Source organism: Dermacentor silvarum, chromosome 3 (genome assembly GCF_013339745.2).
Source record: "Dermacentor silvarum isolate Dsil-2018 chromosome 3, BIME_Dsil_1.4, whole genome shotgun sequence".
NCBI lineage: Eukaryota > Metazoa > Arthropoda > Arachnida > Ixodida > Ixodidae > Dermacentor > Dermacentor silvarum.
In genome coordinates, this window is record NC_051156.1 from 177,768,138 (window position 1) to 177,790,879 (window position 22,742).

Sequence of the window (22,742 nt, forward strand, 5' to 3'; positions counted from 1 at the left end):
CCGAGGTAAGCGCCGGTCCGGCCCGCGAGCAGCTTGAGTTATCTCCTTGCTATCTGCGGCGTTCGCAGTCGACGCTACAGACTGATATGACGCCGTGCCTATAGTAAAAGCCCAAGGAGCTGGGTTGGCGCTACAGCGCAACGTGGCGCCCGACAGGATGACGACGTAAATTTGGCGGCCCGCCGGCATTGAAGCGTTAGGCCGACGCTACCGTACCAACGCCGCAGACAGCAAGAAGATAACGCAAGCTGCTCGTTGGGCCGGACCGGCGGTGACGTCGGAGACGTGACGAAATGCAGGAGGGCGGCGACATCGACGACACAGACGCTCTTCGTGCGGCCAGTTTCAGATTCAAGCAGCCTGCCAAGGGGAACTAATTCTTCGCGTAGCTCCCACATGAACTCCGCTATTCAAAATTTGATCGTTGGGCTAGGTAGTGTCGACGACGGACCCCAAAATACTCATTTGCTGTAGCCACCTATTGTTGATAATTAGAAAGTTAATTAGCGTAACTTCGCTAATTACGCGCGTAAGTGCAAAAATTGCTCTGTATCTAGAGGCCGCCAATCCGTACACTCGAATAGTAAACATAACGTAACTACTATTTACATTTTTCTAATTTTAAAAATTTGGTGCAGCTAAAAGAAAACACCCTGTATATTAACTCCATTGATGACCATCACCGTGTTGCACAGTCCCTTAGGTCTTTCTGCGCTTGGTGAAAAACGTGGTCAATGAACATCAACTGTAATAAAACAGTCGTGATGTCATTTCCCAATAGACAGAGCCCCCTCACGTTCGATTATTCTCTGCATGGCATCCAACTTAAAAAAGTGTCTCATTATAGATACTTAGCTGTCATTCTAACAGAATATCTTTCTTGGTCTTACCACATCGAATGTGAAAAAAGAAAGCCTTTAAAAAATTTGCTTATTTGCGCCGCACTTTAGCTAAGACCTCTCGCTATAGTAAACTGCTATTGTAGAAAACGTTAATTCGCCCTGCTCTAGAATATGTATCTGTTGTTTGGTTCCCCTACAAACACTGTGAAATAAGCTCGCTCAATAATGTTCAACGAAAGGCTATTCGTTTCATTTGCCGAAAATTACAGCCGCAGTTTCTCGCCAACACAGGCTCAACAATCTCTGAACATCGAGCTATTACTTTCACGTTATCGCATTGAAGCCTTAAAACGTTTATACGCAATTAATAACTCCACGTCCGGTCTTTCTGATTGTAACTATATCACATTTACTAACGCAAGTTGCACCCGTAGCTCCCAAGCCTTGAACATAACACCTATTTTTGCTGGTACTAACATATTCCAATGCAGTTTTCTTACACATACAATAGACATTTGGAATTCTCTACCCGGTAACTATCATTCACTATCACTGAAAGATTTTATAGCTAGCTCTGGTAAGCACCTCGCTAATGCATGTAAAGCGCTTCGTTTTAATCATTCATCTTTTTGTGTATGTGCGTGTTTTTGATGTATAAAGCATAGTAATGCGTAATGTTCCCACTCCTGTTATAGCTCTATATTGGGCTGCAGTAAATGTAAATAAATAAAAGAAAATAAATAATATAGTGCCACGGGCACGAGACTTGTCTTACAAAAACGCTAAAGCGACACATTCGTAAATTAATTTGTCTTTTGATCACGACTCGAGCAAGTAAACGGCGGTGGAGGTTTTGCGTCTTTGTGTGGGTCTTGCCAAGCCCCATTTCTGAAAATGTGCCCAGCCTTATCCGTGCATGGCTGTGCAAGTTCCAGACACGACGCGCTTCTACAATTGCAAATCTTCTGCTTCCTGGGGTTTCATGTGCCAAAACCAGTTATGATTATGGGGCACGCCGTAGTGGAGGCCTCCGGATTAATTTTGACCACCTGGGGTTCTTTAACGTGCACCATATACAACGCAAGCACACGGGCGTTTTTTCATTTCGCCTCCATCGAAATGCGGCAAATATGATATAACATTGTTATGACTAGATTGATAAAAAAAGATTTAAAAGGCAGAGTATGAAGAAAACGCGCTTGAGCGTCTGCGCCTTAAAAGTAAATCTCCAGCCCAAACACTACATATCAGTATAGGAGCCTAAAACATTTACCAGCCGAGATCGGACACGCAACCAAAGTAGCATTCTTCTACGCCCAGTCGTTGAATGATCACGCTGACAAAGTGCGTATGCCACAATAACATCCTACTTAAAGAACGAGCACTTGTTGAAAGGGTTCATGCGGGAACCAACCTCGCAGTGGAAAACTTCCGAGAAGTCCCGCGAATTCCGCAGCAGCGCGTTGCAATTCGCGGTCGGCGAACGACGATTCTCTACTGAGCAACTGTGCAGACAGATAGCCATGAAGAATGTCCTCCTCTCGTCAATATCGCGACTGATCTGGACGAGCGACGTGGAATTCGACATACCTCTAGAAAATGCCGCGTGGATGACCTCGAATGCTGCGATATCGGACAAACTGACGGGCTCCTCTCCTAGACATTCCATCTTTTGCTTGTAGGCCTTGGCAGTGCTGTCCAATAGCCATGACCAGCGTCCGGCTTCAACAAGTTCTCCGTTCGAGTACAACTTGAGGCCGGTCAGATCCTGCATCTTCATCATCGCCAGGGTAAATGCAAACGCCAGACTCCCGTAATACATTCCCGGCGTCCCTTGCGGACAATACAGAGGCTTTGCGAGGGCGCTCACGGCTACGTCAACCCTGTTCATTAAATAGTCGTAGTCGAATAGGAAAGGGAACAACGCGGATCGCATGTTCACCGTGACGTCATGAAGCGAAGTACCGGAGAGGCTTCGCATCAGCTCCTGCGTGCTGGTCCACAGTCTCACCCACGAAAATTCAGTTGTGTTCTCATTGGAAAAATCAGCGTACATGGTTTCCAACCGGCTTTGGTCGAAGAAGGGCTCGGGCGGCCAGAGACCCACAGACATGGCGCTAAGTTTTTTCGTGGCGACGTACTTGCTCGTTTGATCGATCCATGACGAGGAGGCGAACATTCTAGCGGCCACGTCCTTGATATCGGTCAAGTTAGCGTCGAGTTCGCTGCGCTCCTGCGGTGTTGTGCGCTGCTCAGCGTACAGTGCTGCGATTACGGGCCTGTAGACGCCCTCCGTTTCCCTGGCACAGAGAATGGGCTCGTAAATGTGCCAGTAATTCGGCCCCCACATCTCCAGCAAAGTGCTGTCCACAATCCACGCGTGCATTTGGACGAACTGCCAGGACAAGTGGTCGACGAGTTTCTCTCGGGCGTAGTGGCTGAACAGGTCGTCGATGGTTGAAAGCACCGATTCGTCGCTAGCGAAGACTTCGTCTTCAGGTGTGAACGCCTGGTCTCCCACGTGACCAGCGATATATTTGTTCACCTGGGCGAGCCACTCGTTCGAGGATACATGTTTGGTGTGACTGCCGATATCCGAGAAATGAAGCAAAAATGGCACGCTCGGGGAGACATCTGACAGCTTCGCAAGCTTGTCCGATATGTGTGCCTCTTCTCTGGCGAGATCGTTGACCTCGTTGCGACCTCTAGAGAGCGACTTTCTCCCTAACAGGGCCTCGTAGTGTGCCACCCAATAGTCGAAGTAGCGGCCTTTATCGACTGCCTGCTGGTTTTGCCACATGAGGAACTTCAATCGACCCAGGCAGCATGGTTTCAGCACTAATCTGCGACGTCCGCCTTTTGCAGCGCTGGGAACGACTCTCAGCGAGAACCAAAGAGGCAGGGCCAGCCTGTAGTTCAATTCTAATATCGCGCCCAGGGCGCTGACGTTGCTTGGGGGCATATGGGGCCAGGTCAAGCCGAGCGTCCGGATAAACGCGACGAAGACTTCCGCGTCACCTTGGGTCCTGTCAGTTCTGGTCACGCAGCTGCGGTAGAAACGCAGCGCCTTCTGCGCTACGCCAGACTTGTCGACTGCAGCGCCCGTTTCGAGCATGGAACCGAATCCTTCGATCCACTTGACTACAAGATCACTCTGTGCGGAAATGGCAAGGTCGGGAAACCGATCGAGTGGTCTCCACCATGAGCACACGTAGGACCTGCAAGGATAGTGCTTGCATGAGTACGATATTCGTGCTGCTTTCTTCAGACATGACAACGCGCTTTCGCCGAGAGTGAAATGCAGTGGAAAACACTTTTCAGGGGATTTAGTAAACATGAGTCAGAGTGGTGTAGTTCCCGAAAGGCAATGCTGCTAAGTTTCATCGGAACACACAAGACAGCAAAAGAGACGCAAACAATCGAAGCGCTTGCACTTTTAGTTTAAATTAAAATCATTACAATCAAGCTTTCACGCTGACTAAAGCTTGAATGTGCCAAAATTTGGCATGGTCAAGCAATGAAGTGTTTGTAACAGACGTGCCCATCGGTGAAGAGAAACTATAGGTTTCGGTTTTTTCGCACCCTCTTTAAACTGCTTTTCAAAGCGCCTACCTGATCCCACACAATTCTTTTACGCACAGTTGACGGCATCTTAGAACTACGGAAACTTCCTACATCTATTTCTTCGGTTGTTCTCGTAATTGACTGTGTGGCCATTTATTCATCTCTACCATCGCCAAAGGTCTACAACGTTCCGCAAGCTTTATAAACTCATTTATCGCTTACATTTTATTCGTTTGGCGCGAGTGATACACCAAAAGGCTTTATTCTCAAATGATTCACCTGTAGCAGCATTTCTTGAAAGCCCTCTCCTCTCAGTTCTGGCATCCTTGATGCATGTCAACGCTGCGTACTTCAGAAAATTTGCTGTTGCTGAAGATTATTCAAAATTGTTTGCGCCCCCATTGTTCTTGTTTTCAGCATCATAGTCTTTGTTGGTGCAGAAGGTCTTTTTTTTTAATCCAAAGTTTGAAGTTTCATTTACGAGACTGATTTGCTGTATATCTCGGCTCAACTTTCATTTACACGTGTTATTCTATGAAAGTGAACTTATGAACACATCCTGATGATGTGTTCTCTGATTTTACACAGGAAGTGATCTCTGAAGGAAGCTCTTTCTTAGGTTGAATTGTAGCTTACGCTTCCCATGGTTGTCCATCTTAAGTACTCTGTTTTATCCGCGGAGACGTATTCAATGTTCTATTTAATGTTCTGTGCGAAAGAAAAAATCCCCTCTTACATTACACAATGTGAAGTTGGTGTAGTATTATTATCTTATCATGATTTGTTTGCCTCTTGAATTTCCCGTTACAATAGTTAAACGCCGTATAGTCTTTTTTCTTTCGTTGTTATGCTTTCGGCAACATTTTTTTTTTTAGTTCTTGTCTACTGCTACCACCAGAATGTTTTATCTTTTTTATCCTCCGTAACGGGTTAGTCTATTTAACTTAGGATCACCCGCCAAACATGCAGAGAATTGGTGCTTTTGCTCTTCTAACATATAATAATTTTAAATATTTAATAATCCGTCTTGGGTGCTTGCGTACTCATTTTCGCCGAATATGGATAATGTGGCAATTGGTCAAATGTTTCGAGATTGAGTTGTTTCAGGAAAACCTATGGTACCAAAAGCACCTGCCCTGGGACATATGTCAGCCTGTAAGCACATGATTTTGCAAGTAGTACATCAATCCTTACAAATGCGTAACACGAATATGGGTAAACCATAGTAACTGTCGGTGCAACATTTAACATTGTCAAGTAATATCACAATTACTGCCGTAACTCGCCACATAGTCGTGTGAACATGACTGCCACCAGTATCGTCACCGATGTTTTTTTGTTTTTTCTTTTTCTGTTTGTATGCGTCCTTCGAATGTAAAGTATCAACTAGACCAAAACAAGCCTACCCATTGAAAAAAGCAAGTGCTACTCGTTGAAAACAGTGATTCTTCGCCTCTGAGTAGGCATATTTCGATGTAGGTAGGCTCCCGTTTAGCCTCGTGGAGGGAATCTCATCACGAAAACATTTACATCTCCGATGGTGGTATTTGAACCGATGGTTAAAATGAATAAGAAGAAATGAAGGAATACAAAGCCAATACGAGAGTTGTCACATTGCGCCGCGCGCACGGATGCACGAGTGCACGTGAGCGTGCGCGCTGCTTTCCTTCGCACCAAGGACGAAGGAATGAAATGGGTAAATCTAAATCATTTCATTAACCGCTTAACGAAAGCTTCGCTTGACCATAGATTCCAAAAAAGTGTGTCGTTGTCGATAACCGTCAGAGGCCAGCGAACAGCCATTTTGTGGAAACGCCACTCTAACCTGAAATCTTCACAAGGGTCGACGGTCTGCCCGGAGACGTTCCCGAAAAGCTGGTCGCTCGTGGTGCAGTGGTCTCCGTAGCAGGGCGCGGTCGGGGGTACGTTTTCGCCACCGGCGCGCTCCTCCAGCCTGAGACTGTGCAGGACCGCGCGGACCAGAAACGCCGACACCAACACGACCACCCCGCAGGCGAGCAACACTACCGAATAGCGAGAGTCGAACTTCCCGGTTGTCAGGTTGTTCGTCTGGGGGACAAAAAAAATGTGCGTTTAAAAATTACTTTCGTCGGCCCTTAGAAATATGTCTATGCACATTTTCTATAAAGCGGGAATCTGTAAACCATCTATACATTATACCTGTGGGGTATTGAGAATACATAGGCTCTCTCACGACTGTCTATGGAAGTTCCGGGATAATTTTTTAAGTAAACTATTTTGTAGGCTATGCCGGGAGTGAGGTAAAAACAAAGTCTCTTCGAAGCAAATAAAGTGAAAATGAGACAGCCACCCAATCGCAACAATTGCTACAAAAGAAACTCATACGGGTTCCTCGAAAGAAAAGCATCTCAGTTGAAGAAAAATTCGTCCTGGTCCGGGACTCGAACCCGGCACCGAAGTAAATGTTTCGAAGTAAATGTAGCCTATAAGGCCTCTGTAGTACTATCTATAGATCTATTCGCTTAGGTATCGAAGAATTGTGCCTGGCAACCCCGAAGAAAAGGAGATGTAGGACTGCAGTAAACTAACGTTTCTTCACACTCCTCGATTGCATACATTTATCATTGTCTTCCGAAAGTCTTGATTTTCAGGAAGTAGACCACAACTTCACAAATAAGTGACGGTGGAATAAGATTTATATGCAAGCATGCACCCACACTGGGTGCATTCCTTACGGTTGGCGTACAGCAGACAAAAGTTTATGTTGCCACTACACAAAATTTGAAGAAGTTTATCTGCCAAAACTAGATTAACTATACACAAGCGTTGCAGCTGTCCTTACTCCGCAAAGTGTATGCGTCTATAGTCGAACGCCTTTATAGTGAACTGCTTGGGGCCTCCGAAATCATTCGTTATACAGGTCATTTCGTTGTAGAGACATTCGTTGTAGAGACGCTCGAATGCATATGCAAGCTTAATAACCATATAATAAGAAACACATAGGCTTTAAAACCTCAAAGCCGCATATCTCTTACGATAGACTTCTTAATCAGGCACTCTTAATTAATTTGGGCACCCTGGAGTTAGTTTACGCGCACAGAAAGCAGAGGCAGAATTGTCGAAGTGTGTGACAGTAATTTTATGGCGCGCCCAGGTTCTTTTCACCGAACATGTAGTGCAGCACGTTTAGCAGACTGCGCGTTCAGCATGCTTATGTATGTCGACCTTAGACTAATGATTCAAGTTATTAAAGCTGCTACTCAGAATCGTCCTGTGCACGGCACTGTTCGCGCTGTACTAATGTCATTTTTCTACGCCTGTGCTTCAGTTGTTTATGGTTATATTGGATGTTTTTTTTTTTTGTATCTCTAACAAATGTTTTTAATATCACCCGTGGGATATAGCACAGTTTTGCTGCTTCTTCTTCTTCGTTCTTTCTGGGGTTTTACGTGCCAAAACCAGTTCTGATTATGAGGCACGCCGTAGTGGAGGGCTCCGGATTAATTTCGAACACCTGGGGTTCTTTAACGTGCACTACAACGCAAGCACACGGGCGTTTTTGCATTTCGCCTCCATCGAAATGCGGCCGCCGCGGCCGGGATTCGATCCCGCGATCTCGTGCTCAGCAGCGCAACGCCTTAGCTGACTAAGCCGCAGTTTTGCTGCTTAAGCTAGATTACTATCAGAGGCGGATAATATTTGGACGAGAAATTAAAATGAATATTTGATTAACAAAGTTTTGCTAATCAAAGTTTAAGCTAATTCCTTTAGGGCGCGTATTGCAATTTACAAATTGCAGCCGGTCACTTCGAAAATCATATCCACTTAAAACGCATTTCGACGACGACGTCATAATGGGATATACTTTCCCGAAGTTTGCGACGAAATGCATTGGTGCTCCAGTAATTTTTCAGCTTTAATGTATAAAAACGCGGTTTCAAAAGAAAAAGTAAGTGCAGTTACAACCGTGCGTATACCGCAAATTTGACAGCGCTTATATCTCAAAACTTGTGCTCGTTTCAGAATTAATTTCAAGCTGATGTGCCTTCTGAAATCACTGGCTTTAATTCGTATATAGCTATATATACGCTAAAGTAATTAGTTAAAAAGTTTATTGGTGAAATTTTGGTAACTTTTAGAAGAAATCGTCGCCGCGCGCCGAACGCTGTATGTGCGAGTGAAATGGCGCGAGGGGCGCGTCTTTCACGGGGAGTGAACGCACAGCGGAGAACAAACGCGCGTTCTGCGCCGTGCTCGCTTAAGGGCTGCAGAAGTAGGCGTCTCTGTTCTCCTTCACAATCACCATGTATGTAGAGCAAACGCGCCTTCTTCCGACGAGCGAGAGGCCGTGGGGGAGGGGGAGGGAAGGGAGGCAACGTTTAGCTGCGGCACGCTGTGCCTATTTATATCAGAGGCTCCGGCAACAGTCACCAACGCCGCACGCATTTTGAGCGAACGCGGGCAAAACGCCGATGGCGTCGACAACAGTTCTGCGTGTTGCCGGTGCTGCTGCATGTCCAAGTTTATACAGCTGATAAAGCTAATATCATTACTCCGTATAGCTCTCTACAAGTTTGCTATCGCAATTGATGCTTCGCCTTTCAGGTGAAACTGCGACAACTTTTTTACTTATGCAATTTTAATTTCCACTGTAGGTAATGTCCATCTCTCGCAGTAATCCAGCTCAGTAAGTAGTTTCGTGTTACATGCCACTGACGAGTATTAATGCTAACGTTAAAAAAGGGGTATATGATGGAGTGCGTTCTAACCTCAAAGCAGCAAACAATTGTAAATAATGTGCCAAACGGATTAGTGTTTTGAACAGGGGTCGTACGGGAGTACCACTTCGTCAGTGCACGAATAAGTGCGCAGTGACCTTTGGTTTGAGGCACAAACTCGCATAAAAATGTGGGGTCTAACGTCCCAAAACAGATCATCATCATCATCATCATCATCATCATCATCATCATCACATCATTCATCATCAGCCTATATTTTATGTCCACTGCAGGAGGAAGGCCTCTCATCTGCGATCTCCAATTACCCCTGTCTTGCACTAGCGTATTCCAACTTGCGCCTGCAAATTTCCTAACTTCATCATCCCATCTGGTTTTCTGCCGACCTCGACTGCGCTTCCCTTCTCTTGGTATTCATTCTGTAACCCTAATGGTGCACCGGTTATCCATCCTACGCATTACATGGCCTGCCCAGCTCCATTTCTTCCGCTTAATGTCAACTAGAATATCGGCTATCCCCGTTTGTTCTCTGATCCACACCGCTCTCTTCCTGTCTCTTCAAGTTAGTCCTAAGATTTTTCGTTCCATCGCTCTTTGTGAGGTCCTTAACTTCTTCTCGAGCTTCTTTGTTAACCTCCAAGTTTCGGCCCAATATGTTAGCACCGGTAGAATGCAATGATTGTACACTTTTCTTTTCAACGACAGTGGTAAGCTCCCAGTCAGGATTTGGCAATGCCTGCCGTATGCACTCCAACCCAATTTTATTCTTCTGTATATTTCTTTCTCATGATCTGGGTCCCCTGTGAGTAATTGACCTAGATAAACGTATTCCTTTACAGATTCTAGAGACTGACTGGCGATCCTGAATTCTTGTTCCCTTGCCAGGCTATGGAACATTGTCTTCTGCATATTCATCTTCAACCCAATTCTTACACTTTCTCGATTGAGGTCCTCAATCATTTGCTGTAATTCGTCTCCATTGTGGCTGAATAGGACAATGTCATCTGAAAACCGAAGGTTGCTGAGATATTCGCCGTTGATCCTCACTCCTAAGCCTTCCCAGTCTAAGAGCTTGAATGCTTCTTCTAAGCATGCAGTGAATAGCATTGGAGAGATTGTGTCTCCTTGCCTGACCCCTTTTTTGATAGGAAACTTTCTACTTTTTTTGTGGAGAACCAAGGTAGCTGTGGAATCCTTGTAGATGTTTGCTAAGATGTTCACGTATGCCTCCTGTACTCCTTGATTATGCAATGCCTCTATGACTGCTGGTATCTCTACTGAATCAAATGTCTTTTCATATTCTATGAAAGCCAATAGAGAGGTTGATTGTACTCCGCAGATTTCTCGATTACCTGATTGATGGCATGGATATGATCCATCGTAGAATTTCCCCGCCTGAAGCCAGCTTGTTCTCTTGGTTGGCTGAAGTCAAGTGTTGCCCTGATTATATTGGAAATTATCTTGGTGATGGTTACGTTTGTTGATGCAGCCCAATATTCCCATGGCACACGATTTGTGGCCGTCGCCACACGCGATGGAGTCCTACACCACGCCTCCAGCGTCATTACCCCCACTGCCCAAACGGCTGAAGAAGTGGCCATCGCCCTGGCCACTCTAGATCCCACCTGTCACACCATCGTGTGTGACTCTCGCTCAGTCGTCACTAACTTCAGCAAAGGCCGTATTTCTCCTCAAGCTCTTCGTATCCTCCGCCAGGCCCCACACTCTAAAGAAAGCATGATCTCCCTGACATGGATCCCGGCCCACGCAGGCACTGTCCACCCACACCTCCCCAACCTCAACGAGGTCACCCACTCCATTGCGCGAGGACTAGTCAACCGCGCCGGAGACACTGGAGACGAGTTGGACACCAGGGACAGTCTGACTACTTATAACGATCTCGTTAAGGCTTTTTACCTTAGTCGCCGAACCTTCCCCCCACCTCACCCCAAGTTCAGCCGGGCGCAGGCTACCACCCTGCGTCTGCTACAAACAAATACGTACCCTTCACCCGCCCGCCTCCACCTTATATTCCCTGAAGTTTACAATACCCCCAACTGCCGGTGCTGTGGCACTCACCCGGCTACGCTTCTGCATATGCTGTGGGAGTGCCCAGCACAGTACACACACATTAACACCACGACCCTCTCGTCGAGGTTGCGTGAGGCTCTGCGGAGCTCCGCCCTCGACGACCAAACCTGGGCGACCCAGCACGCCCGTGAGGCGGCGGCGAGGCAAGCCCTCGACGTCCCCTCATGGGAGGCTAAGGCCTGGCCATCTTAAAGTGCTGGTTCCGCAATAAATGTTTATTCCTCCTCCTCTTGGTGAACATTTTATACAATGCCGAAAGCAAGCTAATGGATCTATAATTCTTCAATTCTTTAACGTCTCCCTTCTTATGGATTAGTATAATGTTGGCGTTCTTCCAGCTCTCTGGTACACTTGAAGTTGTGAGGCATTGCGTATAAAGGGCCGCAAGCTTTTCAAGCATGATATCTCCTCCATCTTTGATTAGCCAAAACACATAGGTTACGACAAAGGTTGTAGGTGGGGGGTCTCCGAATTCAACTCGACCACTTTGTGCTGTTTAACGTGCACCTAAATCAAGGTACAGGAGTACAGGAGCGAAGGATGAAAGAGCGAACGTGGGGAGGGCAGTGGTGGATAAAAGACAGCGATAGCGAAGAGAGCGCGAGAAGGAAGGTGGAGGAGGAGGGTATGGCGATAGCGTCAGAAGAAAAGGGTAGTGCCGCGCAAGAAGGGCTCTGCGGCAACGATGGCTACAAGATGGCGCCCGAGAAGTGCGCGTCGTCTGTTCACCGATGACACCAGCGATACCATACATGGAAACAAAGCGCTGCATGAGCGGACGTCGGTTTGCGGCGGCTGCTGTGAATGACGCCCACGCATCACCCACGTGCTGCCTCTCGCGATCTTCCGATTAGCGAGGCAGTCGCGCCACACTTCGCACGAGACAGATTGTCCGCGCCAGCCAATATATTGCGAAATGAATACACGTATAGGGCTACGCTCAAATTTCGCATCAGGGAGTACCAAAATCGTCGGTGATTTTTTTTTTTTTTTTGCGTTCCACCTCTATATTGCCGCCGAGGCTTGGCGGGTCTGAGGCAAGGAACGTCTGGGCCCGCCGGAAGCGTCATCTTTTTTTTTTCAGGTTTTTTTTCAGTTTCTGTACCGTTAAAAAAAATTTGTCGCAGTTTCACCCGAAAGGCGAAGCACCAATTGCGATAGCAAATTAGTAGAGAGCTATACGGAGTAAGGGATAGTAGTTTTATCAGCTGTATAAACTTGGACATGCAGCAGCACCAGCAACGCGCAGAACTGTTGTCGACGCCGTCGGCGTTCTGCCCGCGTTCGCACCGAATGCGCGCGGCGTTTTATATATAAATACGTATTTGGTGCCGCAGCTAAACGTCGCCTACCCTCCCTCCCTCCCGTCCCCCCACAGCCTTTCGCGCGACGGAAAAAGTTGCGTTTGCTCTCTATATATGGAAAGGAGGAAAGAGACGCTTAATTATTCAATCCTTCAGGGAGCACGGCGCAGAACGCGCGTTTGCTTTCCGACGTGCATTCGCTCCCCGTGAAAGCGCGCGTCCCTCGCTCCCTTTCACTCGCACATACAGCGTCCGGAGCGCGGCGACGATTTCATCGCCGTTGACGTCATACGGAACCTCACGGCGACGGCGACGGCGACGACGACGCCGACAGCAGAAATCTGCTTTGGAGTGTCCATATAATTGCTATCGCAATAAAAATGATTTAACTAGTGTATACTGTTAATGTATAAATTTTATATTTCCTTCCATTCCATGTTTCCTTTCACAGACTACTTGTTTTCTAATGATTCAAATGTACTACTTCCCGTTTGTATACATACATTTTTGTAAACTGACGCCTACCCGCCTGTGTACTAACATCTGAGCCCGCAGCCTTCTGTTGCGTTTGATGTGTTTTTTGGGCTAGTCAAGCTGCCTGCGTGCAACCTTTTACCCAGATTCTGTCTATCGGAAATAAAGGAAGTAATTCATTCATTCATTTCTACTGCGCGAACAAGTCGCTGAAAAGAGTCTGTTACAGTCTGCGAGGACATACTCTTAAATTGCCTGCCTTCCTGTCCCGATATATCTTATAAACGATCCATACCGCGCATGCTCGTGAGAGGTCAGCCGCGTCCGCGTTCTCGGTGGACCCTCGCCTCCTGCGCCTGGCCTCGGTCGGTAGGAACGCCTTGCCCATCCGCTCGGCGGCCGCCGCTCTCTCGTCCATGAGAACAGCCCGAGTGCCGGTCCACTCGGTGCCGCTCGGCAGCCCTGTCTCCGGGCACGACGTCGCGGCTCTATCTCGCTGATTGTCTTCGACCGCGTTCTTACACAACCCCAAAGCGTCATCGCGCCGTCTTGGAGAAGAGCTGCGGGAACAGAAATCTCGGTTAAGTGCCGGGTCGACTGCTTCCTATGGGTACACGTTTACCTTTCTTACAGCGGCAATAGTTAAGCCGCCAAATTTAGAGTGGCATCCATCTCAAATAGCATCATCATCATATTCATCATCATCATCATCATCATCTCTTTGACCAGAAGAATTTGCCACAGAAGTCTGTGGTTGGTCCCCAATCATGATTGGAACCCGATGCACAATGTCTCAGGCCTGACATGTCGTGCTGTCGTCATGTCACCGCCATCGTCGAAGACGACGAGAATAACGCCCTAACCCCGAGTATTCTGGCTAGCCACTTGGTCCTTTCTTGAGTGACCTCTCATTTTTTTTTCCCCGCAGGCAATGGAGAGCTGTTATGCGAATGTCATATAGCTTACACCCATTGTGCCCGACAAAAAACACTCTAGTACATAATCATAAACATTTAAAAAATTGCTTCCACTATTTTGATACTGGAACCAATATTATATATATATATATATATATATATATATATATATATATATATATATATATATATATATATACAGGGTGTTTCAGGGAACACTTTCAAAAATCCTTAAAGGTTGCCTGTGGCGGATAGCACAATTCTAGTTCATGTGCTGGTCTACTCGAAGAGGCGGACATTACTTGCACAAGAAATTGAAATGCATAATCGAATAATTAACAGAAATTCCCTAATTAAGTTTTTAACTAATTGCCTGATGGCCCATAATGCAATTTACAAATTGTAGCCGTGGAGTTCGCAAGGCGGATCAGCTTGGAACGAATTCTCGGGATGACACCAGTTTCGAGATAATAATTCCCGAACTTTGCGGAGAAATGCATTGGCGTTTCAGTTAGGTTCTTAAGAAAACGTTGCTTTATGCATTGAAGCACAAAATCAGCTTGGAAACGAATTCTCGGGATGACACCAGTTTCGAGATAATAATTCCCGAACTTTGCGGAGAAATGCATTGGCGTTTCAGTTAGGTTCTTAAGAAAACGTTGCTTTATGCATTGAAGCACAAAATTGCAACTATGCAAGCGCGTTCGCTTCTTTCAACGAGCGCTCCCAATACTCCTGCCATATACTTCAGGTAAGCAGCATGCCTCGAAGTGTGCTACGCGGCAGTTCCAAATGAAATGCAGTGATTTCTTGCAGCGCCATGGCGCTATCAGCGCAAGTAAGCGACGTTTCAAATGTTGATAAAACGTACAACGTTTCAACCGCAACGTGTCAGCAAACCTGGGATTCTCGGTAGGCAGGGCGCGGGACTCAGCAGGTTGGTCTGCCAAGACCTCTTTAGGGCTTGGTCTTCCGGACGCCGATTTCGGTGATCGAAGTCTGGCTGATTGTTGCGCTCGTTTATGGAGAAGCGCCGACTTCTTCGGTTGTAATAGGGAAGCGCTAGCCGCTGTCCTTGGTGAATCCATGTTCAACTTCTAGATCTAAATGAATGGCACTTATCCACTACGCTGGACTGACCAAGATGCAGGCGGCAAGGCAGAAAAAAAATCCATATGCAGAAATCTAAAGAATGAAAATTATTTGTAACCGGAAAACGAATCCTGGGCAGTGATTCTTTGAGGAGAAACAAAAAGAGGATTGAAAACATTATACTAATTCAAAGAAAGCTATTCAATCTAAAGCACCCACTTCTTGGCCAATTCACTGTTCTGGGTATGTGTCATCTTTTCGAGTAATCGTCATCATAAATAATTTTCAGCAGTAACTGTTCTTCTGTCCTCTTTTTAATTCACACTGTTTCTTTTTTGTGTGTGTGCGGTGTGTGTGTTGTTGTTGTTGTTGTTGTTGTTGTTGTTGTTGTTGTTGTTGTTGTTGTTGTTGTTGTTGTTGTTGTTGTTGTTGTTGTTGTTGTTGTTGTTGTTGTTGTTGTTGTTTACTTTTGACATCTGAATGGTGACAAGCATTATCTGTGAGGCGTAACCTATTCTCATTGTAGCAAGGCAATTGGCGGTTTTATGCTAAAGCGAATATTTGTATAAACGAGCACTCCCGCTTTTCGCTGAACGTGGCTGCCGCTGTCTTGCAGAATAGCTCCCGCATACAAGACCACACTCAATATAACGAATCGACTTATATGTAACCCCTACAGACGGGCCAGTGGGCGGCTCTTTTCTCTGCGGAATTACGTAGCGAGACAACAAATGGCACCAAAATATCCTCACTGCATCAAATATACGCCTTCAAGAGCTTAATTGTTTATTCAAAACGAAGCTTCATACGCCTTCTTTCCCCGGAGTGTGCCACGTTTGCGGGATCGGCTGCTTGCCGAGTAAGACGGGCCGGCCCTACAGCTAATTCAATACTAAACTATATATAGGCTGGTCGCCGAGAGGGCGCGATTAAAAGTGAGCCCATCTCGGAGGCAAGTGTAACCCGCGGTCACGTGGATCTCGTGGATTGCGTGGTGGGGGCTTCCGTGTCTTGCCAATTCGCCGGGCAGGCACGTGATCGAATGGATGCTACGAAACGCGTTTCAGAAGTTTAACAGCTATACAGAATTTATGTTAACCGCTTCACCAAGTGACTTCACATAGGTTCCGAAACCTGCGTTGTATCTGCATTTTTTTTTTCGAAACACTCAGTGTATGCCAACGCTCGTATTGCAAACAACGCTCGAGCAGCAAGCAAACTACGAGAAAGCGCGCGCGCGCGCGCGCGCGCGTGCGTGCGTGCGTGCGTGCGTGCGTGCGTGCGTGCGTGCGTGCGTGCGTGCGTGCGTGCGTGCGTGCGTGCGTGCGTGCGTGCGTGCGTGCGTGCGTGCGTGCGTGCGTGTGTGGTGTGTGTGTGTGTGTGTGTGTGTGTGTGTGTGTGTGTGTGTGTGTGTGTGTGTGTGTGTGTGTGTGTGTGTGTGTGTGTGTGTGTGTGTGTGTGTGTGTGTGTGTGTGTGTGTGTGTGTGTGTGTGTTATAACGATCTCTGTTATTGGGTTATGTAGTAAAGTTCTTGTCTAAAACCATACGTTTTTGGATTAAGGAGGTTTTTATTATTTGGATTAAGGAGTTTTTTATTGTTAATGTGTGTCATAATTTTGCTGTACAAGACGTGCTCTTGTTAGCAAGACTTTAACAAGACTTAAAGATGTCAGCTTGTAACTGTCCACTATAGTTTCTGGGGTTTTGACTTATGCACTGTCATAACGCACGCCATCTTACATTCGTTTGGAAGCCTCCTCGTGTTCAATGACTTCCAGCACATTATCTTGAGAAAAGGTGGCATCAATGGTGCGCACAATTTAAGAAAGCAATTTATCATCCCATCCTGGCCTACAAATTTACTGGTATCTATAAACGCTCAAGAAGAGACTTGACAACAATCTCATCAAAAGCCGGCAGATCCCAGGCCCTGTGGGAATCGATGTATGCGAAGCAGTGTGTGGGGAGCCTACCAAGTTAACGAAACGACCATGAGAGCACAAAGACGTAGGCGGCTCTTTCATGACTTACATGGCACGCATGTCATGACATTCATGTCATGTTTTTGCTGTGTCATTGTCATTTTTGCTGAGTCATGCTCATGACTATGAATTCTACCACCATTATTTAATGTTTCCTTCACTTAGTACCCACGTCCGAACCCATTTCAGTGGTTTTTGAGTGTTAATCTTTTCTCGCAGGGTCATTGTCATTTTTGCTGAGTCATGGTCATGACTATGACTTGTACCATCACCCTTTAATGTTTCCTTCACTTAGTGCTTACGCCAGAACCCATTTCAGTGCTTTTTGAGTGTTAATCTTTTTTCGCTGGGTCATTGTCATTTTAGGTGGCTGTTTCATGACCTACATGACACGCATGTCATGACAGTCATGTCATGACCTATCATTTATGTATTTATGTTCGTCATACACTCTTGCCATGTTACCCCAATTTTGGTACATACCAAGTTAACGAAACGGCCGTGAGAGCACGAAGACGTAGGCGGCGAGATAGATAGATAGATAGATAGATAGATAGATAGATAGATAGATAGATAGATAGATAGATAGATAGATAGATAGATAGATAGATAGATAGATAGATAGATAGATAGATAGATAGATAGATAGATAGATAGATAGATAGATAGATAGATAGATAGATAGATAGATAGATAGATAGATAGATAGATAGATAGATAGATAGATAGATAGATAGATAGATAGATAGATAGATAGATAGATAGATAGATAGATAGATAGATAGATAGATAGATCTGTCAAAGTGCAAATGTTCGCCAAGAAATGCTTGGCATTTAAAAAAAAACGTTAGATGCCTCGCTCTTCATGCGGGGTGCGCCTGTACCAGCGTTTGACATGTGGCCTCATGTTTTTATTCTCAAGTGACACGAGTAGGCAAAGCGCTAAACTTAGTGGCGTATATCTTTGCAGCACGCATCCATATCAAAATATGTGCCGTGATGGTTAAGATGTTGGTGGCGATGGTTGAAGAACTTTTCACAAACAGAAAAATGGCTCATAGGATCTTCACTTGGGCGTATACGCTGTGCAATATTTCGCGCTCGACCAAGTCCAGCTCACATAGAGGAGGAAACGAAGACATTTGCTATCAATTCACGAAGGCCACATGCTACGTAAGCACAATACTACAACGTGGCTCCAATGCAGCGTACGAAACAGTTTTATTGCAGACAGTACACTTAGTTACCGTAAGATATAGGCTCGTATAAAGGTGGGACTTCATAACCCAAGCAATAGAAGTGCTGCAAAGCAACAACGCGTTTTCTTTACCCAGTGAACTGCGTCGAGTGGATAGTGCTGGAATTACAGGATTTGGAGTAATGCTTCGTATAAATGCGAAGCGCCGAACTTCGAGAAGGAACGGCGACGTCTCAGCAAGGTCGCAGACCTTGCCGTAGAGCGCAGTAAAGTGCACCAGGCCGTGAGCAACCTTCTGGTAGGTCATCGCAGCGCCACCGTCTCACAGAGCGAGTAAAGATTTCGCTCGAGGCTTTCCGGAACACCCGCAATGAATAACAAGGCCGAGGTCACTGTCGGCGACCTCGGCTGCCGACTCTGCTGCCGTTTAAGAACGGAGCGAGCACTGACAAGGTCCTTTCGTGGGATCAGCTACTCATCTCCCATTTAAATCTATGCCGAGATTCTGAGCCACTTCAGGGAGATAAGGCGAGAGGGGTAAAGGGATCTGAGGCTCTCGAGTTTTTGTTAGTGACAACCATACGAACTCGCAGTCAATGAAGCCATAAAAGGCATAGGAGAAGTTAATTGTTACGATTATTTGAAATGTAAAATCATACGGTAGAGGGAAATGAAAGTGAGACAAAAAGATAACTTGCAGCAGGTGTGAGCCGAATCAACACGTCTTCCGCATTTACGCGGAAGATGTAAGTGACGAAAAAGGATGTTCCACATCCGCCGCCTTGGCCGTGAATGGTGCTTGCTAGAACTCTTTGGACTAATCTTGTACGCAATAGACAAGCACTCAAGAAAGCTGGCAGCGGGATGGCCACCGTGGTGTGCCAATTGGTAGAGCGTCGCACGCGTAATGGGGAAGATGCCGGTTCGGCTCTCTATACCGCTCGGCTAGGGTGCTAAATTGAAAAGCTTTTTCTTTCTCTTTCTTTTTTAATGTTCGTAAGACCTGCTTGTCGTAGTCCAGCCGCCTTCGCTAATGGTATGTTGTCTATCGGGTAATTGGCAGTCGTCTATTCGTACAAATCTATTTAACGTACGAGGGGCATTATCCTCACGGGCTCAGTTTCTGGCCATTTATTCAGGACGTCGAGAACTCTTTCATTCATTCATTCAACAAATTGTTTAATGTCCTTAATGTGCACAGTGGGCTAAGCGGAACACTATAGTGCACTATCAATAGAACACTATTGGAACACTATAGAACACTGTCAATGTTTACTTCTGGGTCTCGTTAATGTGTTCTTACGTCTAAGTATACCATAGTTTGTGTATTTCGTCCCCATCAAAATGTGGGTGTAGCGGTCACGAATCGGACCCGGGAGCTCGCGCTCAGCAACAGAACGCCATAATCCACTCATCCCCCACGGCAGGTGTGTGTGTGTGCCGGTGTGCGTGTGTGTGCGCGTGTGTGCGTGTGCGTGCTTGTGTGTGTGTGTGCGTCGGTGTTTGTCTGTGTTTGTTTGTGCGTGTTGCGTGCGTGCGTGCGTGCGTGCGTGCGTGCGTGCGTGCGTGCGTGCGTGCGTGCGTGCGTGCGTGCGTGCGTGCGTGCGTGCGTGCGTGCGCCAATACATCAACAAATCAAAGAAACGTAACACTTCAAAGTGAAGTGAACATAGCTCGAGCGCAATATGTCGGCTCTATTGCTGCAACAGCACCAACCCAAGAAGGGCATGAGAGCTCGCGAAACACTCGAGCACTATACACGTTCTCTACTGGGCGTAAGCATGGGACGACTTCATTATGCCAGAGGTAGAGGCACGGTACAGCTTGGCTGCTGCCCAGCCGATAGAATTATTAGTCCGGCGGCGACTGCAGCGCGCACGTTCCTTCCGTAGGAATGAACGGAATGGTCACTGGCGACGCGTGAGGCTCGTTAAAACGTTTGGAGCACGCCTGCGCGATGTCGAAATCGCTCACATGCACGAAACGCGAGCGATGAAGCTCGTAGTCCTTAAGGTAAGCGCTAAGCAGTGTAGTCTTGCGTCACAGCTCAACCTCAACGGCGCCAACTCAGCCACGCGTAGAGCTACGTTCAGAGGAATAATGTATAACTCCTTAGACCGTTTTCCAACGCTATGAACATATGCGATGCAATTCAGCAAAAATCATATCTGGCACAGGCCCACTTCACTTGCTTGGTGTCAATGACGCGATAACAAACACACACGCGCATTTAATGCAGCATATCAACATGCATGCAGTTGTGTATAATGTATCCAACAGGCACGGCTTCTAAAAGTAAGTAAATAATAAAGTCAGTAAAGTAAGTAGAGTACAGCAAGCAAGAAGGCAAAGTCAGTCAGTCAGTCAGCCAAGAACCACTCATGGGAAATCAAAATTTTAAAAAAATCTTGTTTGTGGGATGCAAACTAAACGCGATCAAAGCTATATAAAACGCATTGTCCGTTAACCGTGGCGTTGCATCAAGCGTAACAAAAAGTAGTAAATGGGAGCCGTCCCGACTCTTCGTGCTTTAAAATTACTGCAACAATCAAGCTAATCTTCAATCACTGTTTCCTTTGTCCGGCGCCTTTCTTTCATTTTTAACTTCCGCTATATCCCAGACTATGCACTCGGACTATACAAACTGTAAAATATAATTTGAGCATTTTGATCATTTTGATAAACTTTAGGGCAGGACTGTCGACACAGGATGCCATTAAGCTAATCACATATCAAGTCATTGACCGTAACACGAAGGACCCGAGAGCCATACTTGGATTAGACCTGAAGAACGCCTTTGATAGCGTCTTCCAGTCCTTTGTCTTGAGCCAGATATCTAGCCTCGGGTTGGGCAAGCACTTCCGCGACTACATGCACGCGATCGTTCCTTGAGGACAGAGAAGCCACTCTCAGGGCTGGAGACCTCGTTTCGTACTCGGTTAGACTGGGTTTCAGAGGGACGCCACAGGGGTCTGTCATATCCCCTACCTTCTTTATTCTTACCATGATCGGTCTGTCGAGGAGACTCTCCGAAGTCAAGGTTAAAAATCACACAATCTATGTAGACGACGTCACCATATGGTGTACCGGAGGCAGTGACGGGCGGGTGGAGGCTGCGTTGCAGGAAACCATCGAAATCAGAACTTTCTTTACAGGCCCAGACGAAGGGGGCCCAAACCGAAGGGATTGAAAGCCGGTAGAGGACGTCGACATCACTCTACGGACAAGTGAGGATAGTGTCAGCCCCAGGGTAAACTCCCTCCGGGTCCTGGGTATGACGATCGAATCGAATGGCTCCAATAACCTGATGGTGTCTAAACTAACCAAGAAAACGGACAATGCCATCAGACTCATACGGAGATTTTCCAACCGGCAGCAGGGTCTTAAAAAGGACAATCTTGTGAGACTGGTGCACGCCTTTGTGATGTGTCATTTTACCTACGTGGCGGCGACGCGCAATTGGCAAAGGTCGGAGAGGGACAAGCTCAACACGTTGATCAGGAAGACTATCAAGAGGGCCCTCGGCCTCCCCATGTACACAAACTCGGAGAGACTGATGTGTCTCGGCATGCACAACACACTGGAAGATATTGCGGAAGCGCAGGAGAGGGCGCAGTACGCGAGGCTGTCTACCACCCAAGCGGGTAGGAGCATCCTGCGGGAGCTGGGGGTTCCTCCGGCAGAAATCAAGTCCCGCTTCTGCGGTATCCCTCTGGAACAGCGGGAACACAATGTCTTCGCTCCAATACCACGCAACGTTTATCCCGAACACAACGTGGGTCGGAGACGAGCTAGGGTCAAGGCTCTCCTGGACAAGGCTCGGGAACAGGCTCGGGATTGCTGTTTTGTTGATGCTGCCCGGTACCCCGACGGGACGGCATTCGTAGCGGTGGGCATCGATCACGATGGGAAAATCACGAACTCCACGACGGTTCGAACGAAGTCGGCCGAGGTGGCGGAGCAGGTGGCCATAGCCCTGACTCTGCTGAACGACAGAAGGACCACGATCTGCAGCGACTCGCGGACGGCCGTCCGAGTTTTCACCAAAGGCACCGTTTCGCTGCAGGTCCTGCACATTCTGCGGGACAAGGACATCAAGTCGCACACGATTATCTGGTTCCCCGCACACATGGGGCAGATCGAGGGCGCCCCGCCCAACCTCAACGAGTCCGTCCACAGAGCTGCGCGAGGAGTCGTTGACCACGTAGCTACCGGGTGGCGTGGCGCTGAGGTTATGGACAATCAGGGCCCTTCCTCACATAACGAACTTACCAAACATTTTTACATGGGACGAAGACGATATCCTCCGCCACATAGGAAACTAGGCAGACCACAGGCGTTAACACTCAGGTTACTCCAGGTTACCCTAACCCCGCACAGAATCTATCCAGAGATACAAACGACCAATGTTTGCGAGCTATGCTCGGACCTAGCTGACTTGGAACACATGCTCTGGCAGTGCCGCGTACTACTCGACGGCGACGGCGTCACGTTGTCCAAATGGGAGGCTGCCCTAAACAGCCCCGATCTTGAAGCACAATTATGGGATGTCCATCGAG

At 47.0% G+C, this 22,742-nt stretch overlaps 1 protein-coding gene across 1 annotated transcript; it reads right to left on the reverse strand.

Annotated features, from left to right (window-relative positions):
• Positions 1-2,208: 2,208 nt before the first annotated feature.
• On the reverse strand, positions 2,209-18,490 carry LOC119445046 (endothelin-converting enzyme 1). Its single transcript, XM_037709373.1, has 3 exons — positions 18,434-18,490; positions 6,232-6,476; positions 2,209-4,060 (listed from the first exon to the last, which is right to left on the reverse strand). The coding sequence occupies exons 1-3, from the start codon at positions 18,488-18,490 to the stop codon at positions 2,209-2,211; spliced, it is 2,154 nt and encodes a 717-aa protein (XP_037565301.1).
• Positions 18,491-22,742: the final 4,252 nt, after the last annotated feature.